The 27,153-nt window shown below is 46.2% G+C and overlaps 1 protein-coding gene across 1 annotated transcript; it reads right to left on the minus strand.

Moving 5' to 3' along the window:
- Positions 1-366: 366 nt before the first annotated feature.
- LOC125712295 (transcriptional activator MN1-like) lies at positions 367-26,984 on the minus strand. Its single transcript, XM_048982215.1, has 2 exons — positions 22,146-26,984; positions 367-1,931 (listed from the first exon to the last, which is right to left on the minus strand). The coding sequence occupies exons 1-2, from the start codon at positions 25,720-25,722 to the stop codon at positions 1,726-1,728; spliced, it is 3,783 nt and encodes a 1,260-aa protein (XP_048838172.1). The 5' UTR covers positions 25,723-26,984; the 3' UTR covers positions 367-1,725.
- Positions 26,985-27,153: the final 169 nt, after the last annotated feature.

Here is a 27,153-nt window from a genome sequence, read left to right on the forward strand (position 1 = left end):
ATTCAGGTTGGCATGCATTACTGACAGCGATCCCTCTCCAATTTGAGACACGGAATGACAGAATAACGCAGAATAATGTACCTGGAAGGACATGCAAGGCCTCGGACCTCAAACGGCACAGTGACATTTACAGATTCAGCATGAAATAATGGGCTTCTGTCCTTTCATGTCGTGAAATTCAGTTACTAACTAGTCACAAATATTTAAATTAAATGAACTATACATTGTCAGAAATTTTGACACACGTGTGTTTTATATAATGATGTTTTATGAGATCCTTTCTTGTTAAGCTATAAATGCAGTTTCCGGACTTTTCTCTCTCAAAGCATTGGACGCCATACACAGTTCACACGCTAGATCAGAGTCCACCATTAACATCATATTTATTGTTATTTAGTTGCTCAATAAAACATATACAGATATATACAATATGCAGGGAAACAGAAGACTGCACTTTACATATTATTAAAAAAAAGAACAAAAAAACGCATCGAGTCGTCGTCACAGTCCTCCATCTATTGTTCCAAAGATCAAATTCAACTGAAGATTTATTTAAAGATTACAGGATTGCCTAACACACAGCAAAATTTCTCTTATTTTACATGTGCAATACCAATACTCTTCTTTCCTTCCTTATTTCCTCATTTATAACCCATTTCAGCCCATGCCCCCCCCACCGTAAAGCTGAGTTACGGTGAGTTACACCAGCGTTGAAGCCTTTTGATTCTGTATCTGGAAAATCTAACAGCAGAGGGAACTGGAGGGGGGTGTAACTCCTTCGATCAGCCACTTGCCAGGTTAACTGTCCCCCCCCCACACACACACACACACACACACACACACACACATACAAACACACACACAGCAGACACCCCAGCTCACAGAGGCTTGCTCAGCCCAGGCAGTCTGAGAGTACCGGATCCCGAAAGACACCCATATCACTCCCAGATCCCCCCGGGCTGAGAGAAGGACAGAGCCTTCATGGGGGAGGGAGGGGGGGCAGAATGCAGAATGGCCCATAGGGCTGTGTTCAGGATTGACCAGGCGGTCAAACGAGCCACTGTCAGTCCCGAGCCCCCCAGACCCCCGGAGAAAGGTGTCATGAGTCACAACCACAGGGCAGGAATCACATGTATGCTGACATTAACACACCCACCCCTTGGAAAAGAAAGAAAACCCGGGGAGGGGCAGCATTAAGGGATGTGGGGAGGTGTAGAGGAGGAGAAAGAGGGGGAGCAACCAGCTGTATTTTAAATGAGCACCATTAGTGGGGGGGGTTTGTCACCCCACCCCCCGAATGCCCGGCTGAGGACCAGCAGAAGCAGCGCAGGATGGAGGCAAAACAGCAAAGCAGACCAGGAGAGGGCAGGCCGGCCCAGGAGAGGGCAGGCCGGCCCAGGAGGGGGCAGGCCGGCCCAGGAGGGGGCAGGCCGGCCCGGGAGAGGGCAACGCTGGTGTAACAGCACAGGAGGCAGGGCAGCCATCCCCCTAGTGAGACCCTCTCTGCCAAACACCCCCACTTCAATTTCTTTTGTTTGCTTTGCTAACAAAAAAGAAAGAAAATATCAAGTTGAGGTTTTCCAGGTGTGAGTGCCGCTGGGGAGGAGCCCCTCCTCAGCCTTGATGTACACAGACGTGCCACCCGAGCAGGACCCCTGCCCCCCCCCGACCAAATGCTCGCCGTCGCTGCCACTGTGGTCACTCCGTGGTGGGGAGTGGCGGGGGTCAAGTCAGGGCGGCCACAAAGGTGCCGAAGCGGTTGGAGATATCGGAGTGCAGCGAGCGCCATGAGGACACGGGCGCCCCCCGAGCCTTGCCCTCCCCCAGCTCGTCCGTGCAGTGCACTGACAGGCACTGCAGGTGGCTCCCTCCGCCGGCTCCGCCTCCAGCCACACTGCCAGCCCCGCCCTTGGTCTGTGATAGGTCTGCACCTGAGGAGGAGGGAACACAGAGAGAAATGGTGATCTTCCCCTTGATGACATATAACAACCTGAGTAACAAAAGCATACACGTACAAGACACAGATTCTGATCCGGAGAGGGATCCAGCCATTGTACCTTTGAATGAGGTATTTAAAAGTGTTTAATCTTACGTAACTCAACGCCCATGCAGCTGCAACTATGTAACAACTAAGCACCCAAAGAGATGAATTCAAGAAAGAAATCTCTTGGTAGATCACATGACAGAGACAGGACTTACGCACATTGACAGAGCTCCTGGATACAGCCCTCATTTCTAAATTTATCCTCTTTTTGATGGAATTAGTTGCTTTTTTTACATTATACTTCTAAATGACAATGGTGTGTAAACAGTTGACTAACTCTTCTCCATCTCCATGAAAGAAGAAATCCAAGTCAGAGGACAGTTGTGCTACTACCGGCAACATGACGGACGCTGTGTCAAGACTCGATGGCGTTCTGAAGTCAGAGTTAGCAGCACTGAGAAATTAAATATCTTCTCACATTATTACTTTGTGCTTGAAAATTTACTCCTTAGCAGATGAACAGAGGGATCAGGAAAAATCTCAAAACAGTCACACACGACGTTTGGACTCTCTTAAGCAACAAATGGTTAATCTACTGGACTGAAGGAAACGCAACACTCTTTGACTGCTTGGTCTCCCTGAAGAAGACTCAGGCAGTCACTGCCAGTCTGGTTTCCCTCTCTGACAAACAGAGAAACTGAAGCTGAACAAGCTCGCCGCATTTATTCAAGTACCAACACCCAGAAACCTTGAGTGTTTATCTTTAGGCTTCTCCACTACAATGACAGAGACACCTTTCTCCATGAAGGCTGGACTACCGGCCCTGTACGCTACGGCGACAGAGCTACACTCAGCTCACACCAAGACTACTCACCCACTACTACGAAGAAACGGCACTCCGAGGAAAGAATTAAGAGAAAAGGGAATTCCAAATTTCCTTCATCTTCCTGCAACCTTGAAAGTTAATCTGAACAGAGGGATTACGTTTTTGCAAACCCTGGACGAGGCATGTCAGTTCTGCAACTGACTATCCGAAATTCGCTGTACAGATATGGACTGATGTTAATGCTGCAGGCCACCTTTGGACTACTTAAGCAGGCCAAGCTGATTTTTCAGTCTCATTACCGACATAAAAGAGAGACCTTTACAAACGTGTCTTTTTTTCCCTACAGCTCACGAGAATATCTTGTGTGGTCGATATAGGACAGTGTTATGTTGCATTTACTTGGTCTATTTGCTAGTTAAGGGTCTGTATTCACCTTATTTATTTATTAAGTGCATAACTGTTAGTATTAAGTGCTTTTCCAGAAGACTGGAATTTTTTTTTCCCCAATATTCAAGCTTTTGTGGGGTTCATACTTTTTCGTTTACCTGCTGTAATTATTTCATATTTCCTTTTGATATGTTGAAATGCATGTGTATAGAGGGATGCTTTATTTTCTGTGTTGGGTAACTGGGGTTATGTCAGCACTCGGTGTATGAGCCTGATGTCACAGACTGGTGAGAAGGAGCCTGGCAGGCTGGTTCTGTGCTCTGTCTGCAGGTTTGGGGATCTTCTTCTACAGAAATCTGTGTTTCTTTATCCTGGGGAGGCTTGGGGGGGGGGGTGGCTCACTGATAAACATCTGGAGATATGTCACTTCAGTTTTCCTTTATTTTATCAGCCAACCCAAACATTTCATAGTTATGATGGACCTAAATATTTTGAGTTGGAATGTAAACGGTTTAAATGGTACTCATAAATGTAGGTGTTTTTTTAGAATTTTTGAGAAGGAAAAAAACTGATTTAGCTCGGATTCAAGAAACACATATTAGGAAGGATGATGCTCACAGGTGCAACAACAAGTTTGACAAAGTTTCTTCTTCCTCAACTGCCGCTAACAAAACCAAAGGTGTTGTGATATTAATACGGAGAAACCTATGTATTAATATGCTGGAACGAGGCAATGATGCAGATGGTAAAATAACTCACAGAAAGGTACGTAAAGTTGGCTTTTCTTTCTGGTTATGCTCCATCCACATATGGCCCTAATTTCTTCTCGATGCTGACAAATTGTTTTCTCAGTATGTCAGACTCTGAGGTTGCGATGGGGGCAGACATGGATGCTGTCACGTCCCATGGTCTGCACAGATCAGGAAACAGTGAATGTCATTCTCAGGCGCTTCCTCTGATACACTCAGGCGCCTTCTGTCGTTGGTAGATTTACGGCCTACGCTCAATCCATCTACGAGAACATATACATTCTTTTAGGAAGGCATACGTCCTCCGCTCAGATTGACTTTCTATTTATTTCTTGCACTCTTTCCTCTTCGACATTTAATTCAGACATCTGACCCAGGTCCCTGTCTGACCACAGCAGCAATGATTTAAGGTTCTTGATAATCAGTCGATCATACCGGACACCCAGTTAGCGATTTAATCCAACATTGCTACGTGATGAAAACTTTTGTACTGAATTTTAAGCAAGGCTTTTAGAGTTTGGTGAAATTAATAAAGACTCAGTGGATGATCCTTATATACTGTGAGATGCAGGCAAGGGCTTTATCTCTAATTTTCCCATTTCGCATGCATTGCGTCTTCAGAAATCAGGTGCTAAGAAAACAACTGATCCTGAAACTCAGCTTGCTTCACTAGAGAGATAAAATCAAGATTATTTTTCTGTCCAAATCTCTAGAATTAATGTTGTAAAAACCAAAAGTCAGCTATTAAGAGCTAAAGCACAGTTTCTTATTCAAAGAACGTGGCAAAATTACTATTTTAATGGAAGCAGAACTAACCATCTTTTAGCTTTACAACCGTGTAGCAATGAGAGGTTTGCTGATATTTCCACCATAAAATCATCCTCTGACGAGCTTTTAACTGACCCAAAACTTATTAATGAGACTTTTCACTCTTTCTACTCTCCTTTATTAATCCGAATCCATGTGTGATTGTGCTGCTTCTCCTTCTCCCCTTTCCTCACTTAATTTACCACATTTTCCTGACTCTGCGGCTGCTTCTCTGGCCAAACCAACAAGTCTTGCGGAACAGTGAAATATATGAGAAACGGATCATTCCCAGGTCTGGATGGAATTCCTGTAGAATTGTACTCTGCTTTCTGGACTGAGCTAGGCCCTCCTTTATTAAACATGATAAATTACTCAATTGAGCAAGGATCGTTTAGACAAGACATTAATATAGCTATTATCGCTCTTCTTCTATAAAAGGACGCATCCTCATATTCAAGTTACCGTCCACTTTCTTTGCTAGGAACAGACATCAAACGATATGCCAAAGTATCGTTATGATGACTGGAGGTTTTTATGACCAAACTGGTCCATGAAGACCAAACTGGCTTTATTAAATCATGCAGAGCTTCTGATAATCTTAGTCGTCTTTTGCGTGTGATTTATTCCGCCGAGCAGTCTGACCATCCTTGAGGAGTATTTTCTTTAGATGACATGAATGCTTTTGATTGCCTTGAATTTAACTACCTTTGGTCAGTGCTGAAACATATGCGTCTGGGCTCTGGTTTTATTGATATGATGAAAGGGCTCTACACTCTAAGCCAAGGGCAGTTGTTTTAACAGGACAGGTGTGCTCTCAATCTCTGTAGGGAGGGGTCAGGGTTGTCCCCTCTCTCCTTTAATATTTGTCACTGGAGACATTGGCTCATTTCTCCATCACTATTAAGAATACATCTCATCATATTTCATTGTATGCTGACGATATTTTATTATTTATAAGTGAGCCTCTCAGTCAATCCCATATATTTTGGCGTTGTTTGATAATTTTAGACATCCTTCGGATTGTATGATAAATTGAAGCAAGTTGTGTTTTCTTCCTCTAAACTTTGACCTTGACTCTTCTCAAGGTCAAAGTGAATGACAGTGTCTTTGAACTTCCCAGTGTTCCACCAGTTGTTAATTCTTCTAAATATCATTATAGCGTCACCAAAAAAAAAAAAAAAAAACTTGGAAATCTTTCAAATTGGTCGCATTTACCCAACTCTTTATACGCTTGGATATCTATAGTCAAAATGAACATTCTCCCTCTTGTAAATTGCTACAGTACTATGATTCCTTTACCGCCTCCAGTTCACACTGGTACTGACTTAATTCTGTTCTTCTCAAACATATTTTGAATGGGAAACTCGCATTTAGTTGTACGCTACTCAGTGCAGTTGGATGGTATCTTTCTTTTCCTAATTTCAAACTTTATGCTCAAACCCTACATTCCACATCAGGACGGTTCTCTTCAGAATCCAGAGTGTCAGAACCACTGAAGAATCAGCTGTGGCTTCCCATGAATTAAAGACCATGGCTTTTTGTGGTATTCCCATCAGATCATGTAGTGTCTGTTTGGGTCCTATATTAACTCATTTAGTTCCCACCTGGAGGACAGTGGAAAGACGGACCAGATCCATGCTTAGCTGTCTTCCCAATCTTTAATAATTATGAGTTTTTACCTGAAAATGCTCTATTTCGATATTCTCAGTGGACCAAGTGCAACATTAAGGTTCTCAGGGATATTTGCAATGACAAAAAGTCTAAGAACAGTTCAGGATATTACATTTTCAGTACAATGTACCTGCTACTTCATTTTTACATATTTACATATTGCATCAGCTCTTTGTGATTATAAGTCCCTGTAAATGCCTCTACAAGTTAATATAGGCCAACATCTATAGCTCAAGCCGAATGCTCCCGAATGCTCTTTTCTGCTTAAATCTTCATACCACACTCTAGTAGCCGCAGTTCGATCGAAAGGTTTGGAATGTGATGGGCAGGTCATTTTTTTCGATCAGACATCTTCTAAGAGCCCTAATCACTTGAACACTGGAATACACTGGAAACCGGCTCCTCAAATTTATTTCAACCCACTGAATTTCCATATGCAGATCTGCTTGTCCCCAAACTGCACTTTACGTTCTGAAGGGTTACTAAGGACTTCCTTGCATTTCTACTGGGACTTCCTACCCCTTTTCTCATTCTGACAACAGTTAGCTACCGAAACATGAAATCTAACAGATATGGAAATAATTTTAACACCAGACGTAATTTTTCTGAATGACTTCTTAAACCTTTCATTGACCTTTTTTAAGAAGAACCTACTGCTTGCTGCTTTCACAGCAGCTACGAAGTGTTTGGTTAGTCTCCGGAAGCCCCTCGTTCAATGTGCAGCCGTTTATGGGCTTTTAGTTCGCCAGATATTAGTTCTTTGGTGCTTTCAACAGCTTATGGAGCAAGCTTTACGACTCTGGGGAGGAGCTCATTTATTAACCACGGTTGACTATATTGAACTTATATATACATTTAGTTAAGTATCTCTGTGTATGACTTTATATGCTAATATGTTTCTATGTATATATACATTATTATTAAGCAGATGTTTACCACAGGGTTTGCTTGCGGGCGGGTGGAGGGTGTGGAAGATGGATGACTTTGGCGTTTTCTGTGCTTTTTGTATATGGCTGTTGTGAACAAATAAAAATATTTGTTCACAAAAGAAGTAAATCTGTGATGAATATGTTTCATAAGACTGCAGAGAAAATGTGCAATATAAAAATAAAAGAAGTCTTTGAGCTATTTTAAAGTAAAAAAAGGATTACTGTTCGTTGTTTTCATGATCTTAAGTTTATGCAAAATGCAAAAATGAGCCGTAATTCTGTTGATAGTTTTTCAGAGAGATTTGAAAGAACGTTACCCTCAGTTGTCGTCTCTGACATGCTGTTATGAGGACCAATACTCCAAACTGGCTGTAACTGAACTGGGCTCCACTGGGAGGCCCCAGGTCGCTCGTTTTCGACAGGCCTGCCTGTAACGTTGCTAACTGCACCTATCCCCCTAGTCAGGAGAGACACAACAGAAAAGGGGTGTACATCACTAGCAGGCAGCTAGGGGGCGCTGTGCTAAGTGGATGCCACTGCACGCTTGACCCCCCTGGTCCACACGCCCAGGAGGACGTGACGCATTCGTGCCCAGTGACCCATAGAAATGACGACCTCTGGCTCTGACCTCTATCCAGCAGGTCAAAGGGCACTGAGGAGATTCACCTCTGACCCCTGCACTTTGACTTACCGGTAAAATGACTCTGTTGTACTGTTCACCCTGAATTTCAGGGGTGCTCAGCGGGTGGGGGTGGGGGGGACTATTACCAGCCATCCAGGCCCAGAATCCCTTGCGTGAAAAACACCATGGGTCACGCCAAGCCGGCAAAAAAAAAAAAAAAACCCACGACAGGGTAACAAAGACGCTTTGATGAACACCCAAGCCTCTGGGCTAAAATTGCTTCTGTCAGGGTGAAAATTAATACCCACCTCGTCCTCACAAAGCTGGAAGACTGAAGAGGGGAAAGTGCTGGCCTAAACTATATGTAAAAGCACAGTCTATCATCCACCCCCCGCCCTGCCCCCACCCCCGCATGAGATTGCTAACGTCACCGCCGGCCTGTCTGTTGGGGTATTGGGGTATCAATATCAATGTCAGAACTGCAGTCTCTGCATCTCCTCTGTTAGTCACATGAAAACGCCCTGAAAATACATCCAGGAGTCAATACCCAGGAGTCAATACCCAGGAGTCAATACCCAGGAGTCAGTGGTTTACTGGGAGAACCCCAGAGGATCCAGAGTTCCCACTCTCCTGGGAGCTCATGCCAGGTGTCCAGGCCGCCCCACACCTACCTCCTCTCCTGCCATCTCTCTCTCGGTCTCCCTCATATCCTCACTATCCAGTGGGGAGTCTCAAAGGCTGGGCCTGTGCCAGCCTGCCATGTGGGGGGGGGGGGGGGCATTGGGCCTGTCTGGGCCGTGACCGGTGGAACGGAAAAGTGGAGGAACCCAGTGAAAAGGTCAGGCTGCTGGATGTCGCTGCCTGCCGCAAACCGCCTCGGGAGCCAGGATTCAAAGGCGGGGGGTGGGAGGCGGCCAGGGTTTGGCCGGGGGGCTCTGGCTTACACCTTCATGCTGCTAACATCCTCACGCTTATGTTTATACCCCCTCCTCCCCCTCCCCAACTGCGGCCACGGTAACTGGGCACAGCAGGCAGCCGCCCAGCCTGGATAGGCTGCCAAGCGTTTGGCCTGCCTCCACTGCCGTCCACTGACAATGGCATGGGTACCGCCGAGGCGGTCACCGCCGGCAACGCCTCACGCTATTCACTGCTGCTAAACACGCACCGACTCCTCAGATTTCCTTACACAAGTGCGACCAGGAACATCTGACACACACGCACAGTCCATATATTCAGATGCGGACTCTCCATTCATTTCTAAGGGTAAAATGCTAATCCCATGTACGACAACCTTCACCCCTACCCAGCCCTAAGCTTAGGTATGAGGAATCAAACCAAATATCAGGATATTTTAGTTCTTAGGTTGCATTCACAGATTTTCTAAAAACTGAGGTAAAAAATTTGAGGTTTTCACACACGCACACACATATACATACACATACATGCACACACGATGCTACTATAAGTCTGTCTCTGTCTCACAGTATTTCTCTCACAACACACACACGCACATATAATTATCCCATATTCCTTAATTTATAAGATCACAGCATATCAGACAATCAGATCTTGAAACAGATGGAGATACCATTGTTTGCATAATAGAGAAAATCTACCATGTAATAAACCTTTAAATTAAAGTAGTCTGCCTCATTGTATTTTTTCTCACCTGTCTTTTCCACAATTTTTTTTATTATTTTTTTCCACTTTTTATTATTTTATTACAGCTGTATAAAAATTCTCCTTTTTCTCCAGGTGAACAAAGAAATTTAGCACTTTCTCAAAACACACAAAGACAAAGAGATACGAACACAATCGCAGATACTTTCAGAAGGTTAATTAGTTAAGTGTCGCTTAATAAAAGCTAATTAAATTTTGAGGGGAAAAAAGATAATGAGCATTTTCTTAATTGAGTATTTTACCATCAACATACTTTAATAAGCACACAGTCAAACTTAGTCAATTCTTCAGGGCACAAACGCAATAAAAATCTCCATGACATGTTCTGCTAATAATTCAGCAGCGAATCTACATTTCCATTTTCTCACTCAGTTGTCCTCCAGTCTACTTTGCCCAATTTTAAGGGTGATGTTTGTAGCTGAGAGACAGTAGACCCCCCACCCCCCTCCCCCGCCAAAAATTAACAGGCATGACAGGGACACCAAAAGCATAAGGGTCTGCAAAAGTGACCCAACCCTCACAGCACAGAGGCTACACATCAACATGTGAGCTCCCCAGCCGAGCTCACCGCCCATCCTCTCAGCTCTCAGGGAAGTGGAGAGTGTGCAGGCCGTAATCAGATGTCTGGAGAGTGTAACACAGACCCACTTCCCAGCACCATCTCTCTGCTCCTTCTCAGACACTGACCACATAGAAAAATATGAAAGCCTAACAATAGCCTTCTCCTTTGTTCACTCTGACCTTTAACACGGACCTCTGTGCCCCTGGTTTACAGTTCAAAGACCGGTTTACAAACAGTTCTCCAGCCACTGGGCACCAAACGCCACTCCAAACTAGCCGTTTACCTGGGAAATAAGCTCACACTTCCAGACCAAGCCCTGTTAAGCACAGGGGGAAACACAGCATTCTGTTTCTATCATTGCTGCTGTTATTCACATAATTGTCTGCTTAAGGGAAGCCACTTGTGATTCTGGGCACCGTCTAGGAGGGCGAATAAAAAATAAATAAATGAAAAGTTGATGTGTCCATCAAATCTCTCACCTTCTCCTCCACCTACGGCAGCCCTTCTGAGAAGCTCCGACTGCATCAAGCATTTTTAGAATAACAAAAAAAAATTAAGTCAGAACTAATGGAAAGGAGCAGCTTTACTAAGAGCCCATGAATGTATCGCGCAGAAGCTTCCCAAGCAAACGCTTTCACACTATGCGTGGTGCTGGTTTATCTGCTCGGCTCAAAAGGGGCTCACACAATGTTCTTAAGTGGATGCCTTCTTCTGTTTAAGAAGCATTTTCCTGTCTTAGGTCCAAAGTCATTCATAAGCCGCTGGGGTCCCGTGAGCCGTTTATAGGGAGAAACCTCGCGTTATGGAAACCGCAGATCAAAACGCATAAGAAGCGAGTCGTCCCAGAACCCACACTCTCCGACGTGAAGGAGCGGAGACACTGTACGTCACCAGCGTGCAAGGCAGACGTCTGTCATTAGCCCCTCCGCACTGGTGAGTCACCTCTCAGCACTGACAGCCAGGTCCAAGCGAAAATAAAAATGCAGCCGCCATGGACCAGTGAACTGGTCCACCTGGTGATTTTCTCCACTTACCAACAAAGGTGGGAGAAACCCTCTCATAAATCTCGAGTGATTCCTGTTCCGGAGCGGGCAGCACTGGAATGCCAGAGTTCTCCTGACGCAGAGGTCACCCCAGAGCAAATTCCCACTGAGCCTCCCAGTATAATCTAAGCCAAAATTTCCAAAAGGATTTCAAAATTAACTTGCAGGCAGCTTAGCGGATCTGCTTTGGCTTAGGTACCACTCTACTGTAGTGGCACCAGTGCATCTACTGGCAGTAGATTAAGTAGCAGTTTAGTTGTCAGAAAATCTGAAGCCATTTCCTAAGGTCTACTTGTCTCTGAATGACTTGCCTCTAGGGGAACGACAGTGATATACTTTTCTTCCTTATCAATAACTCTGAGTGGCCAGACAGTAATCACAGTAAGTAATCAGACAGTAATCACAGTAAGTAATCAGACGGTAATCAGTGACCCAGCTCATCATCCGCATGAGTCCTGATAGGTGTGTGATGTATTAGTTTCTTCCTGCAATAGCTCTGGCTCTATGTGAATCTCACAACTGGTTGTTCTGCCTCAGTGTCCCCAGCATATAGATGCGGCCCCTCTGGTTCCCAGGCCCTGCATCCATCGCGATACCCCGCTGCATTCCTTTTTCCCAGCTGCCTCTTCTAACCCCTCACACGCAGTTAACCCCTTCCTCCCCGAGGACCTGAGCCGCTCTTCCGCAGGTTCTCAGAGCTGTGCTTTTAATATGCCTTATTTAATGGGCTCCTTTAAATAGACTTTGATTGTTGCTGCAACATACCAAACAGGCTTGCAGCACGAAAAACAGGAGACAGGCACCACCAGTTTTGTGACACCATATGCCAGGACTGGGGCCCCCCAACAGTAAACTGACCAGCCAAGTTTGGTGTGTGAGGTAGCAGCATTCAGGGCTATTAACAGTGTCTCCAAATCCGGTCCTTGGGGACCCACAGACGGTCCACATTTTTGCTCCCTGGGTGGGAGAAAAAACATGGACCATCTGTGGGTTCCCAAGAGGCAGGTTGCTGTTAGGGTAGCCCAGGAGGGCAGTGCCAAATGACCAAGGACCAGCGAGACGCCCAAAACGTGCTAACTGTAGGCTGACTGCTTCAGAACGGAGTCCCAGACAGGAGAAGAATGAAAGACGGAACTTGTCAAACCCCCCCGCCCCAAGAAAAGACTTCTAAAGATGCAGGCTCTACTGAAAAGCAACTTGAAGTGTAACCTCATGTCTCAAAATCCACTGTACCAGACTTTCTGTATATTTAGAAGTCAGACAGCAACCTATTTTAAGTGAAATAAATTGGAAAAATACATATTATGGCGCAGCAATACAATCAGGCAGGCTTTGGAAACGTGAAATATCACGTATATGTTTAAACCTTTGATAAAAACCCTATGCGGTGGACAGGTGTGTCTTCACATAAAAGAATGTGTATTATTAACAACGTGGACAGTTAAAATGCAGTCACAAACTGCTTTGCAAGACTAGTACCTGGTCTACGGGCTTCATATTCTCAGGCTAACATATCAAAATGCATGGAGAGGTCCAGTACTTTCTCTATACATCAGAAGCAACTCCACGATTCAATCTTAGCTTTAATGACAATCATGCCCAACATTTTTTTTCTTTTTTTAAAGCATTAGGTGTTACTATTGTTTTGTTCAACTGCTAAAGGCCTGGTGGAACAGGTTTATAAACGCTGCCGTTTGGTGACCAAGGGGAGAAGAATTTAAAGGTAATGTAAGGACATCCAAAAGGTGGTGCAGTGATCGCAGCGTGTGAGTCAGCTGCCTTGCAGAGACGCGAGATCTCACATTGTGCAGAGAGAGCTGATCCAGCACCTGGAGTAGCCAGGTTGGGTTCAAGCATCCATTCAGCAGAGTATCATCCCCACTGCCATCCCACGGTCTCGCTCGGCATTCATGGCTGGATGTTATTAGAATTATCGCTTTTTAGAACAACTTATTATAAGGATTACAATGAATAGACGGCAAAATGGCTAGAAAATTGAAGTAAAACGAAAAAGTCTATTTTTTTTGAGGCCGTGAGTTAAAATGACATCCATTAATCCTGCCGCTAAGCGCAAAAACGAAACTTCATCCGTTTCTTGTGAAATATTGCTTTTCCCTTTCTCCCAGAAGTGCCATAACTTGTTAATTTTTTTTAAATACAAATTAAAAAAAAAAAAAACCCGGGAACCACCTGTATGTCGAGAAACACAACAGCCGTTAGAGGTGAGTCAACAGCCGCACGTACGAACACGCAAAAATAAAATATAGCTTATATATATTTAAAAAGAAAGAATGTAGACGGAGGAAAGAGAAAGATTTATGTACAAGTATGGACAAAGTGTCCTTCGAAAACAGGGTTTAGCGTGAATTTGGACAGCATCTCGGGTTTGGGTGGAAGCAGCGGACCTGGGCTGACGCCCCGGCGACTGAACGCCGTACGAGCCCCTTCAAAAAAAAGGACAATTGCGATGAAGGACACCGCTGCCCGTCATATTCCGCACCCAACCCTGTCAGCCTGAAAGTTTAGACACCGTGAAATGTGTCACGTTTATCAAACCGGAGGATTTCGGTCCTCTCAGATGCGCTAAGCAAAGACAAGCACAGATTTCCATTCCGGTAAAATCTGTGAAAATTCGACAAGTGCTAAGACAGGTCGATTTTTTTTTATTATTTTTAAATTTGCTTCAAGGGGAGGGGAGGGAATGATAATGTTTTCATGGTATGACACGCCGGCTCATCCTTTGATTTCTGCGCACAAGTCACCCCGATGCTCTTTTCACACGCCTGCCGAGGCTGCCAAAAGAGGACGACAGCACACAAACACACAGAAAAACACACACAAAAACTAGCGCACGGATGTGTGGACGCACGCACGAATACACACACACACACAGGTATATAAACACGCATAAATATATGCATCCACGCTAGCACAAATATACGACCATACACACAAAGGTATGCAAACACATTAACACAAATATACTAATGCACACACAAGAACAAATACACACATATATGTAAACACACTGGCACAAATATACGCGTGCACACTCACAAGCACAAATATACAAATATAAAACGAAGCAAACACACTCCCAAAAATATACACATGCGCGCGAAAACACACATAGACACGCACAAAAATGCGAACATACACAAAAACACTCACACGAATAGCCTATACACAAGCACATTCATGCTAAATCAACCGCATTTCAAATAAGAACACGATTTTTTTCAGAAGCAAAACGTATTTAATTATATATTTTTTTTACATTTGGCCATTTCCTTTAAACTTCATTTCATGTCCTGAAATAAAGGTTCCTTCAATACAATAACGACAGCAGGCTTTAGCACAAGCAGGCCTATGCATAGAAATCCGCTGTGGAGACACACGTGCCGCCTCATATTGAATTTGTTTTATTTTCTGCTTTATGAGAACACGAACTCCGGCATAACCGTGCAATCCCAGAAGCCAGACAGCAATAAATCATACGTCATATTTCCCGCGGCTGACAAAAGCAATCGTAACGGGGCTCTTTGTCCATACACTACCAAGATGGCACCAGAGCTTTTTTTGCCATGGGTTACCCAACGGTCCTTGACAAAGAAATCTTCGTTAATTTAAAGGCAGGGAAAACGTAAAGCTTGTGTGTGTGCGCGTCTTCTGCGTGCTGCCCGTGACTGCGTGAACGTGCATCTATAAAAATGTTAGCCAAAAGAAAGAAATGAATACAAGGAAATGCATAACCAAAAACAACCTCGCAAAAAAAAATATCTTTGATCTCCTGCGGTGGCAAAAACTGGACGTCCCGTCTTTAACAAAGCCATCAGACCTCAGAGACAGTTCCCTAGCCTTCCCCAGGGTTGCAGAAATCCCTGTCATTCCATGGGAGGGAGGAGGGGAGAGAATTTGCCACTTTTGGCACTAAATTATCAGTGCTAATTACTTTGATGATATCTAATAATGATTTCTATTCTTGCTGCATGGGGACCAGTGAAAGCATATGTTTGTTCTACAGAAAAAGTCAATACAGAACCCAGTGCCAGGATAGATCTGGAACACGGGGTGCCTTGAGCTGTTTTTCTTTTTTTTTAATTTCTCAAAATGTCAATCACATCTTGTTTCTTGGAAGGGGGGGGGGGTCAAAGAAATCAAAATTACTAACGCTTGTTACAAGTTGTCACTGGAGAAATGTCAATGGAACAAATGTGATTTTAATAGATTGGCAAGGAATATGGGTGGTTGCAAGTTTAATGCTCCTCATCTGGGTCCAAAAAGGCAGACAGGCCCCCCCTGCACCTGCCGCAGTCAAAGACACAGGTATTCCTTCAAAGTCTGTTCAACATGCAGCAGTCTAGGTAACCGTTTCCTAATCATGAGCTTCAGTACCAGGATGGTTCCCCTCCCTTTTCAGGGTGTTGGGGGCCACTCGATAGCCTCTTCACCCCCCTCTCCCCACCCCCTGTGGTCTTGGTGACCTGAGACCCAGAGCTGCCGGTAGGAACGCCGTCGCGAGCATAAGGAGTGAACACAAAACACAGAAGAAAGCCAAGGTGATGCAACAGTTCTCAAGGGAGCGTGTGTGTGTGTGTGTGTGGGGGGGGGGTATTCAACTTGCCAAGTGCACAGCGGGCGGCGCAGCAGAGAAGGAGCGGCACGGGGAGAGAAATAAATAAATAAAAATGCCACAGAACAAACAGCTGAACCGTGGCCAAGGGCCAAACACTGACGCTAATCGTGACCAGGCATGCCTCTGTTTGCTCACAAGCGGGGAGATGGGAGGGCCAGGTAACACACAGAAACCAGCCAAACTGGGTTACAGGGTCACCCCAATGCATCGCGCTGTGCTGGTGCACTCCCGGGCCGCTCTTACTGGCTCACGGTCCCATTTCCCCTGCTCTGGGATGCGGCTGCAGTGGCTAGCAAAACCAGCACCCCCCACCCCATCCACAGAGGTGCTGCAGGACGGTGCAAAATGACCAGCTAATGATAGACGGCGAGGGGGGGGCTTTCTGAAAAACGAAGAAAAGTGGGGCGGTCACCAGCGCCTAGAACCCAAACGCCTAAAGGAAAAGCACAAACGCCTTAAAATGCAGGTAAAATGCCACATACCTGCTGCTCAATTCAGGAAGACGGCAGCCAGAGGCGGTGTGGAGGCTGGGTGTCAAAGCACATACCGCACACCAGTCACAGGCTGAGAGGTTTCCCGCACACATCAGTGGCCCATTAGCGTGTGTGACACACCCCGGGTGAGAGCAGTCGGAAAATTAGCACGCCAGGGACCGTACGGAGGACAGCAATTCATTACGCCCCCCCCACTTCTGAGAGACGCTCTCTAAAACATGCCTGACGGGCCCCTCACAGCAGTCCGGGGGTCTCCTTACCCTTAAACTGTGCTCATAAATAAGTCCACAAGCTTCAGTTCCATTGTCTGGGATGATCAATGGAGATCAGCTGGGAGTATTGCGTATCCTCCCTGGCCTCCCCCCAACCACCCCCCCCCCCATCTCCTTCCTGTCCATAAAGCTAGAGGCTGACGTCTCATGAAGGATCTCCCTTCTGCGTATGTTGTGTCCTGATGGTTTGCGTCAGTCCCGTCAACCACCGTGTTCACTGTCCCCCCCCCCCCCCCGGCCCCACCTCCAAAGCAGAACTATGTCTCTGGGCTGGGAGGCACCTCAGCAGCGCAGCAGGGCTGAGACAGGTGCTTTGTAGAGCATGTATTATATGCACATAAACTTCCCGATTAACATGCTCCAGCACTGCATGACCTTGTATTTTACTCTGCAAACTGGAAAATAAACCCTGAGACCCAATATTACGGGCACAATGACTATTAAGAATCATAAGAGGTAACTTTCCCTAACATGAGCTTAAGCCCTCAACAGAAATTGCTAGATTGAATCCTGCAATTGACTTTAAAACCCAAAAAATGCTCAAAAATAACAAGAAAATAAAAAGTATTTATCAACCATGATGTATAAAACAAGCAGTTAATGGAAGTATTTATTACAACAACAACAAAACGACAGCAATAATAGAAATAAATAGATGTAATTTTTCATGAGGTAATATATTTTTGGTGCTTATTGACACAGGTTTTGGGCCAAAGTTATGGTAAACAGGACTGCCTAACACCATGGGAGCCAAAAACGGAGCCTGGTTTAGTTGTATATGAGCTGCATTCATTCCTTGTAAAGAAAAGTATCATAGCCACAACAAATTTGTTTTTGTATTTTGTACTATTTTCCTGTCTCGAATAAAATATCAGAATTAACTGTTAAAAATGAAATGATTCTTTGTTTATTATTATTGTTGTTGTTGCGGTTGTCATAACGTAATCAAAATCAATTAACTTTTAAGTTAGTTTTTCTACTTCGTATTTTCGCCTTGTTTTACGAAACAAAGGCCGCTTTCAAATATCGGTACCTGATGAAAAATATTTACCAAACGGAACCGGTCTCTCCTTCTAGCACAGTTAAGGCCTTTCGTTTTGCGCTGAGTAATTCGTTTCCTTAATTTGTTATTTCCATACTGCGAAACACAATGGAACGAAAAGTGAAAAAGTGTTGTACGTTGCAGAGTACGAGAGGGAAAAAAAACTCTGAAACTGTTTCCACCTGGGATGACTTCGGTTAGTCCTGTTTTAACCCGTTCCTTTCATGCATGTCTTTGCCTAGTAAAACCTTAAAATAGGCATTTAAGCGCCATTAAGACACAATACATGCGCTTTATGAGTGACCTGTGTTTTAGTGTGCAAATTTACGCAAGCACACTAAGAATAAATGGGATTTCTATGGTTTTTCATCAAGCTCCTTCCAGACAATTCACCATTTTTAAAATACGAGTAAAATACTGCGTACAAATGCATACAGGCCTATTCAATTGCGCCTTGTTTATATTTTAAGCATGTAGTCGTTTCAAAGGTATCATTTATTCTCCACCACTGGAAAAACGTGTCTAATAAAACGAATTGTGTCGTTAATGTACTACATAATCCCACACTTCTACAACATAGAGCTTCTAGTAAAACTGCATAGTACTAGCCTATATTATAATACGATAAATATATACTTTTCGGCAATCAGAACATAACAATTAGCGCTTTCGTCGGTTATAGACGTTTTATGGAACAGATCATTATAAACGTTTTTTTTAAAGATCTTTAAAGCAGTTGCTTAAATGGACGTCTGTTTATGGTTTTGATTGTAAAACAAATTATGTCTATTTACCTTTTTAATGCTATAAATTAACTGAACCCTCCAGGCGTCGGGATTGCGCAAACATGAGACACCCGATGGCTTTTTTCCCCAACTACTGTGTGTAATTTGCTTATTTATTTGTTTCGAGAAATTGCTACGCTCGTTTGCAATCTCTTCTTTAATGGACTGTGAGCCGAGGGGACCCGTCAATATTCTGATTATGGCAACTGATAAAATTGCCAGGCGCACGCAAAATTATTGCTAGGCGAAGCTGATATTTTGAGATTTATAGGGGGAGGGAATACATTACATAATTGTCCTGTTAATGAGATGTGTTAACGAGGTTACGCTTTTAATTTAAAGTACAGATAAAGGCGTATCTACCTGAATCACATCCGTTGCCATTTCATGACACCCAAACCTTCTTCGCGATGTCTACAGCACTTAAAGAAGAACTTGTCAAGGGCTGTGATTTGCGCTAACTAGCTATCGATCGCCCTCCCCCTTACCGAGGAAAAGAGCAAGGCGACGGAAAGGAGTGGGAATGACACTGAGGAGGTGGAGGGCAGGAGAACCGGAGAAAAAGGAGGCATGTTATGATGCAGCTCCTCTTTAAAGAAAAAAAGGGGGGATTGAGTTATGGACCGCTGCGAAACAAACTCAATTTATGCTTAACGTTGAAGAAAAGCGAGCGGGAATGTGGATGGATCGGTTGTATTGGTTTGCATTTTAAACAATACGACTTGACTCCACGCTCCGAGCTCGCTACTTCCCCCACCCCTACCCCCAAGCCACCCCCTTTCCGCGCACCCGCAGTTAACCAGAACAAAGGGACAGGGAGCGCACACAGAGGGACCACCTATTTACGTGCGAGAAAGCGGATCGGTAGCTCGTCTCCAGCCATGGCGATCAAATTATGCGTGTCTCATTCCGTTCCGCTGCCCTCGGCACTTGGGACAGTGACCGGTTCAGACACTGGCTTTTGTTGTTCGGAACACCATCTTTTTCACGCGGAGACACGGGGGGAGTCGATACGGAATTGCCGGAATTCACAAACGAAATCTGATTGATTTAAATACTGAACGCTGCAATACAAAAAATACTTGATATTATTGAGTAGATACAACAGGCGCAGCAAAACAATCAAAAGTAATTTAACAGTGAAGAGCCCGATTAATTTACAGCATTTTGCGGTCACTGAACATTTCCATTGTCATTGACAGGTGTATAAAGTTCGATTGTATCCAACATGAAATAATTTCAAACTGATTTTACATTGTTAATATTAGCATAATAGATGTAATAGCGGCAGTGACGACTGATTTGCAAACAAAATACTTTGTGAGAACATAAAACTTCGTCTTTAATAAAGTGATTCACCAAATGTATTAAATTATTTTCGTATTTCACTTATTCATTTAGAAATGTAAGTAAATATAGCCTTTTAAATAGAAATGTCTATTTAGCATACCAACGGTTATAAAAGGGGGAGGTGATATCCTTTCAGAATACGACGGAAAAGCACTTAATCAATTGTTTCCTTAATTTGTTATTATTTCCCCATTGCAAAATACATAGAAACAACACACAAAACAGTCAAATTCCGTCTTTGTAGCACACTAATCCAATTATACACTAAGGATTTCGTACTGCCTACCGTATTACAACAATGTATCTTTCAAACTGCTTAAGTTAAACTTAATTTTTCACCGATTGCAATTTTATTGCCAATAAACGTATATGAATTTTTGCCGCCGACTAAAAAGGTCCGTTTTAATAGTATTGTCGTGCGCTTACTGCAGGTCGCTTCTTCCACAGCATTGTGTTCGATAAACGCTCCCTAGTTGAATACTGGCATTACAGTGCACGGCGCTGGCCGGAGATTATCAAAACTGCGCGAATTAACCGGTGTTAATAGAGGCATAACCTGTAAATAAATTCATGCATTAAACCGTCTGGTTTTGTGTGTGTGTGTAGGCCTGTGTATGTAGATATAAACGTCTGATTACCCCGCAGACGCTATACGGTGTGTGTGTGTATGTGTGTGTGATATATATATATATATATATATATATATATATATATATATATATATATATATATATATATATATATCATTCCGAAGGCCTTTTATAAACTGAAAACTATAAAACATCATTACTAGCGGTTTTAGATACAGATTCTTTTTCATTCGTATAAGTAACAGGATTACAAATCATATTCAGTTCTATTATCATTTTTTATTTTTTTAATTACTACTACGATTTTACTACACTACCCCTTAATAATAATAATAATAATTATTATTATTATGGATTATTGATACTACACTGAATTATCGCTTATAATATTTAGGTTTATTGGTATATAAAATTCCGGTCAGTCTGGTGGAGTATTAATAAACACGTTGAACAGCGAACTTGGGAGGGTATGTTATTGACTTGAGACACATTTATCTGTAACAGCACCTACAGCGGCGAATTTAACACTCTCCGTAATCGCAACAGTTTGATAACTAAAATGTGAGATTATCTCCATTTATGCAAACCTCCCCCCTTCCTCCAACTCTCGCCAGTCAGTTCGGCCCTCCCTACCCCACCTAAAATCAATCCACTTTCTCCAATCAGATTATCCCTTCGTAATCACAAAAACAAACAGATACCGAAAAGTGGGGGAGCCCCATAGCGAAACGCATCTCTTCAAAAACCCATTTATCTCGTCAGTGTTGCTGTTCAGCCTGAAAACCGAGATAAAGAACCGCAGGAATGTTTATTTTCCCCTTTCTCTCCTTTGAAACTTTTCTTACTTGGCTTCACGTTGTTTCCAGTCTTAAATATTCATTGAGTTAAACATTTTGTGTGTATCACCGCATCCGTTTACTGCAAAATCCAAGACACCTTAAATCAGAATTGAAATCGGCTCTGTTGCAGTAAGAGAGTTTTCAATGCACCTACTTAACATGTAGTTGTTACTGGCTCTGCTCTACCCAAAGTAGTTTCATTGTTTATCTATAATTTACTGTTTTGTGTCTGGAGTCAATTTTATTTTTGATTCACTTTTGAGTTTTTCCAAATTTCATAAGAACACATCTGACATTATTATACAGGTTTGTACAGTCGGACCTTCAGCTTTTTTCGATATATAAAATTTCTACAGCTTTACATTATTTGTACATATAATGTATTGGCAGATTACATAGGCTAATGTAGGCCTATTCGCAGATGGCTCACTATTATTAATATTTTGTCCACAAATAAAGATAGTAATTTCTTTAAACGGTAAAGAAACAACTTTAAAGATTTTCGTTGGATTCTTGCAATTACACAAAATTTTGGTTGCCAGATTAACAAACAGTTTGATCTTGTGTGATGAAATAACACTCGATTGAATCCGTTATCCACACAGAAGCAGGATCTGATTATAGGCTTTGCTTGTGTATGTGAATCTTTAAACAACTGAACACTTAGTTGTATGAAAAACTGGCAACTGAAGCAGCACGCCCATAAATCAGGAGATGTGAACAGGATGCCTTTGGAATGAATGAAGCTGCCGCGGCAGCGAGCTCTCGGCGTCGGACAGTTAGCAGCTTCGCCAACACAGAAAACATTACGACCATCTCAGACTCGCAAGCCACGCATAACGCACTGCACACTGGCCTCTGCATGCAAACAGGTTACCTTCTTTGCTGCTGCTCTGGCCTTTCGTCTTGTCCCACAGAGCCATGGCCTTCTCGTCCTCGGGTCCCTCCATCAGGGCCTTGTCACTGGGCACATACCACGTGGCATGCTGCTCCGCCATCAGGCTGTCAAGGTCAATAGTGCTGACAGAGCCTTTGCCGGCATCGGGGCTGCAGCAGGAGAGCTCGCCATCCCCGCTCTGGCTGCCACAGTCCGCCTTCTTGCCGCCCTTCATGGCCAGCGGCTGGTCCTCGGAGATGCTGAACTGCTGCCTCTGCAGCTGGATTTGGGCCTGCAGGATCTCCAGGGGGTGGATCTCATCCTGGCCCGCAGTACTGGAGGGCGTGCGGACCTGCTCCATGCCGGGCGTTCCTGGGTGTGTCGCTCCGGCCCCCCCTCCGCCACTCATGCCATAGCTGTCAGGGGTAGAGGTAGTGTGGTTCACCATAGCCAGACCCAGTGCCTTCTGTCCATTCATCAGTCCGTGCTCCCCCCTCTGCAGCTTGGGAGACCCCCCTACTAGCGAGCTGCGGCTGGGCTTGGAGCCGCCGTCGGAGCTGGAGGACACCTCGTCCTCGTTGCCGTAGTGGGTACCTGCCCCCGCGCCGCCACCACCATCATCCGGGAAGTCCACGTGCGGGGAGCCGCCCTCCGACTTGGCCACGCTCTGAATGCCGCTGTCCAGCGACGACATGAGGTCAGGCTGCTCGCCCAGCAGCAGGTCGGCCCCTTTGCCCCAAGCAGGGGACGTCAGGGGCTTCTCGCTCGGTGTGCCCCCGCTTCTTTCGGCCATGCCGGCCGGCTGGCCCTGCTGGCTCGGACTCACAACAGGGTTAGTGCTGTCAGAGGAGAAAAAGATTCCCGGGCTCACATGCCCGCTGTCCCTTTTCCTCCTGCCCCTCCCTCTCCCACTCCCTGTTGCTGCTTTCCCCTCACTCCCGGGGGTAGCATCCATACTGTAGTTTGGGGAGAGGGCACTGGCTTCCCCCTGCACTGTCTGGCTCTGACTGGCGGCCTTGCCGTTACCATTCCCACCGCCAGGCATCTGGCTGCTCTGAGACGACCCGCCCTGGAAGTATTCGGGCCCAGAGCCAGCCGTGGCTCCCGCCGCCCCAGCGCCATTGCCGCCGCTGATGTCCTGCTCTGTCTGACTGAGCTTACGCTTATTTTCATTCTGGGTCTTCTTGTTGAACGTCACATTGAGGTTTGGGGCCCCGAGGCTGGCGATCATGTTCTGGCAGGCTGTAGAGAGGGCTGCCAGGCAGCTCTGGCCGAACACGTTGTCCTTGGTGCTGGTTTTGCTGAAGCTCCCGAGGGAGAGGGCCCCCAGCTTGCTCACTGAGGACCGCTGGCCCGGAGGGAACTCTGACTGAGGAGCATAGCCCCCTGGGGAGGTGTTCACTCCGGGCGGATTGCTGTGGGAAGCCCCCTGCCGGTTAGCATATGAGAAGGCGGGCTGAGCCCCCATCGGGGGAGCCACAAAGTCAGCTGACCTTCTATCAGAGGGGGCGCTGGGATGCCCCACACCAGCCCCTGGTGACTGCATCTGGTTGAGACTGCCCATGCTGCTGCTGAACGGCGGGTGCATGCTGGGGGAGTGCAGGGCCTGAACGTGCCCATCTCCCGGCATCCGCATGGGCTCCTGCATGCCCATCCCATTGACGCCAGGCCGGAACATCATTCCGGCACCGCCCTGCTGGAGGCCCATGTCGTGGGGACCGACCTCAGTGGCGCTGCCCATCCTCCGCGGCAGCATCTCCCCCGCCTGGTGCGACCCAGGGAACCAGGTGCCCTCCTGAGACATGTGGGCGTTCTGGGCCTCGAAGCCCGCCATCCGGCCGGCGCCGTCCCGGTCGAAGCCCGTTGGGGGAATGCCCCCGTGCACCATGGCGCCCTGTCCGACATCCCCGTGGTGACCCAGCTGCTGCAGGTTGGGCTGCCTCATCCGCTGTTGCTGGTTCCGCGAGGCCATCTGCTTGATCATCATGGCGGCGTTCTGTCGCTGCTGCAGTGACTGTGGCTCCGGGCCAGCATGCTGAAGTGGGGGCCCTGAGGGGAAGCCGTCTGACACTGGGGGGGTAAAGTCCCCGGGGAGGCCTGGGTAGGCTGAGGGGGAGAGGTGGTTCTCCACCCCCGGAGGGTTGTGCATGCCACCTCCACTCCACGAGCCACAGTTCTCACCATTGTGGCCAGTGGGGAAGTCGAAGCGAGGCCTCTTGGCCATGCTCAGATACGGCCCATCAAAGTGCTGCAGCCTCTGATTAGCGGCTTGCTGGGAAGGGTTTGGGGGGGGCTGCTGTTGCATATTAAACATGGGGTCTCCGTAGGGGTGTAGGTTCCTGTTCTCCAGTCTGTGGATGGGATACTCAAACTGGTTGTGCTGGCCGGGCATCATGACTCCCCCATCCTGCATGCCAGGGTTTGAGGACCCAGAGTCAGATTGAGGTGGGCGGGGGAGGCCCGGGGGACAGGAGTTCTGCCTGGCGAGCAAGCCGGTCTGCTGCTGCTGCTGCTGCTGCTGGGGGGGTACAAGCGGGTGCCTGGTGCCGACGCCCCCCTCCATGCCCATGGGCATCTTGCGGCCATTGCCGAACCTCTCAAAGAAAACCCCGTGCTGGGGGGGTTGGGGGGGAGGCTGCTGCTGCTGATGCGCCTTGGAGACGCCGGGCATGCCAGGCGGCCGAGACATGGTGGTGCCCCCGGGGGGGAAACCCCCGGTGCCTGCAGCCACCTGCCGCCCACCGCCGTAATGGGGTAGCTGGGGCTCAGACTCAGAGGGGGAGAACACCGGCACGTCAAAGTGCCCCGGGGGCGGCTCACTGGGGTAGCTGTAGTCTATTCCCTCCACAGTGCCCTGGGGGGGCAGGCGACGGGATTCCAAGCTATGGCTCTCGGACGACGAGGCAGAAGGGAGGCCGTGGAAGGAGGCGGCCCGGTTTGGGGACTGGTCTAGGGGCAGGCAGGGGGCGGGAACACCGTGACTTCCTCCAGGGGGGCCATGGTGCTGAAAGTCAGGCATATTCCCTGATCGCTGCTGCTGCTGCGGCTGTTGCTGCTGCTGAGCAAAGGCCTCTCCCGCCTGGCCCTCAGTGAGCGGGTCAAAGCCCTCCGCAAAGCCCTGCTGGGGACCCATCCCGCTACCGCTGTAGCCCATGATCCTGCCCCCATGCAGGCAGGATGGCCCGGGATCTGGGCCTCCGAACGGGCCCCCAAAGTGCGGGTGGTGCTGATGGGGATGCGGGTGATGGCTGTGCGGGTGGCTGTGGTGAGGTTGCTGGTTGCTGAAGAAGCTGGGCATGGCAGACTGCTGCTGCTGAAGTCCTCCACCGTGCATGTCAGAGTGGCCCCTCGGGTGGTAGCTGTAGTGCTCCCCGTTCATGTTCATGTTGAGCCCCATCATGGCCGGCTCATTCATGGGGCCCATGCCTGGCTCCACAGGTCCTGGGGGCCCCGCAGCATGAAAACCGGAGCCCTTGTAGTGGGAGCTCATGTTAAGTCTAGACTGGTTTAGGTTTCTCTCCCCTTGGCTGGAGATTCTGCTGTTAATCTGGGAACCAAACTGTTCCAGCCCAAACATACTTCCCTGCTATCAAACCCGCATGACCGCCAGCTAGCAGGGCTGCGCGGCTCTTTGATGCGATGTTTCTTTCGCCGATCGCTCCTCGCAGGTCTCAGAAAACGCAATCGGAATACTATATAAATGCGAAATCAACTACCTTTTCTGTTAATGAGGCCACGGAAAAAATGGATATGGGAGCAAAAATAATTAGCGTTTTTAAGTCTTGCTGTAGATCACATTTTTAGAATGTCGGAAAAGAATTAAAATATTTCTTAAAACGGGAAAACCAAGTAAAGTCCAACAACCGTCTATGCGTTAAGTAGCAAACAAATTAAGATCCTCACTCGCTCCGCAAAAAGTATTTAATGCGCGGATAAGTCCGTACTCCTTGTCCGTTAAATTAAACTAACTTCGGAGGCGAGCGAAATAAAGGTACTTACAACTGTGGCTTGAAAAATATATGTTCCTGTACAATCCGTATTTCCAAGTATTGTCGCGAACATTTCCTTTTCTGTGAAATACAAAATCCTCCTATTTCGATTTCAGATGACAGGTAGCGCAAACCACAATTTATCTGAAAATAACGTTATACTGGTGTATATATTTTTTTCCCGAAGAAAAAATAATATTCCAGGTTGTGCCAAACGTTCCGGGACGAACAAAAACGGGTCTCGCTCAAAGACCCCATAATAATTCAGTTCCACATATCTGGTTAGTCGTAATTTGCACGAATAATTAATAAAAATGCAATTATCGTATTTCGTCAAAATAAGCAGAAAAAAATAAAAAACGATTTAATTGTGCAAAAACAACCGTCTTGCTCTCCGGGTCCCGTGAAACCTGCTTTTAATATCACCACTTATTTGGATGTTCTTGGTTATTATGATTATTACTATTATTATTATTATTATTATTATTATTAAAGAGTCCACAAGAGCAAAAATCCAGCTCCGTGCGGCAATAAGTAAAGTCGAAGAGCAGTTCGTTTAAGTCTTTCTCCCGTCAACAGAGTCGGGGTACCGGGACACTACCCGCACTCCACCGCTACAGCGCGGCTTGGCAACCGTGTCTTCTCGGTCCCGATCATTTGCAATAGGATTGCGCGTCCGTCTCCAGCTCGAGCTCTGCCTTGCTCCTGTCTTCCCAGTCACTCCTGCTTGCTGTGGGCTTCAGCAGTAGTATATACAGCGGCTGAGAAGGACTCGCTGAGAGATCGCACTCCGTACAGCGTTTGGCACCGCACGACCGGCGCGTTCGGAAAACCAGCAACAAGTTTTGCATTTCTGCAATCGATTTCACCCATAAGACCCTGGCCAATGGCAGACCGATGTTCCCCGATGTTGTGGGCGGGGCTATCTCTTAAGGTGGACCGTAACTGAGCGGACCGCACTCCGGCAACGGAGCCGCTCCAACATTCATCTTAAAGCAAAGTTTTTTTCGCCTCATTTG

Source organism: Brienomyrus brachyistius, chromosome 2 (assembly GCF_023856365.1).
Source record: "Brienomyrus brachyistius isolate T26 chromosome 2, BBRACH_0.4, whole genome shotgun sequence".
In the NCBI taxonomy this organism is placed as follows: domain Eukaryota; kingdom Metazoa; phylum Chordata; class Actinopteri; order Osteoglossiformes; family Mormyridae; genus Brienomyrus; species Brienomyrus brachyistius.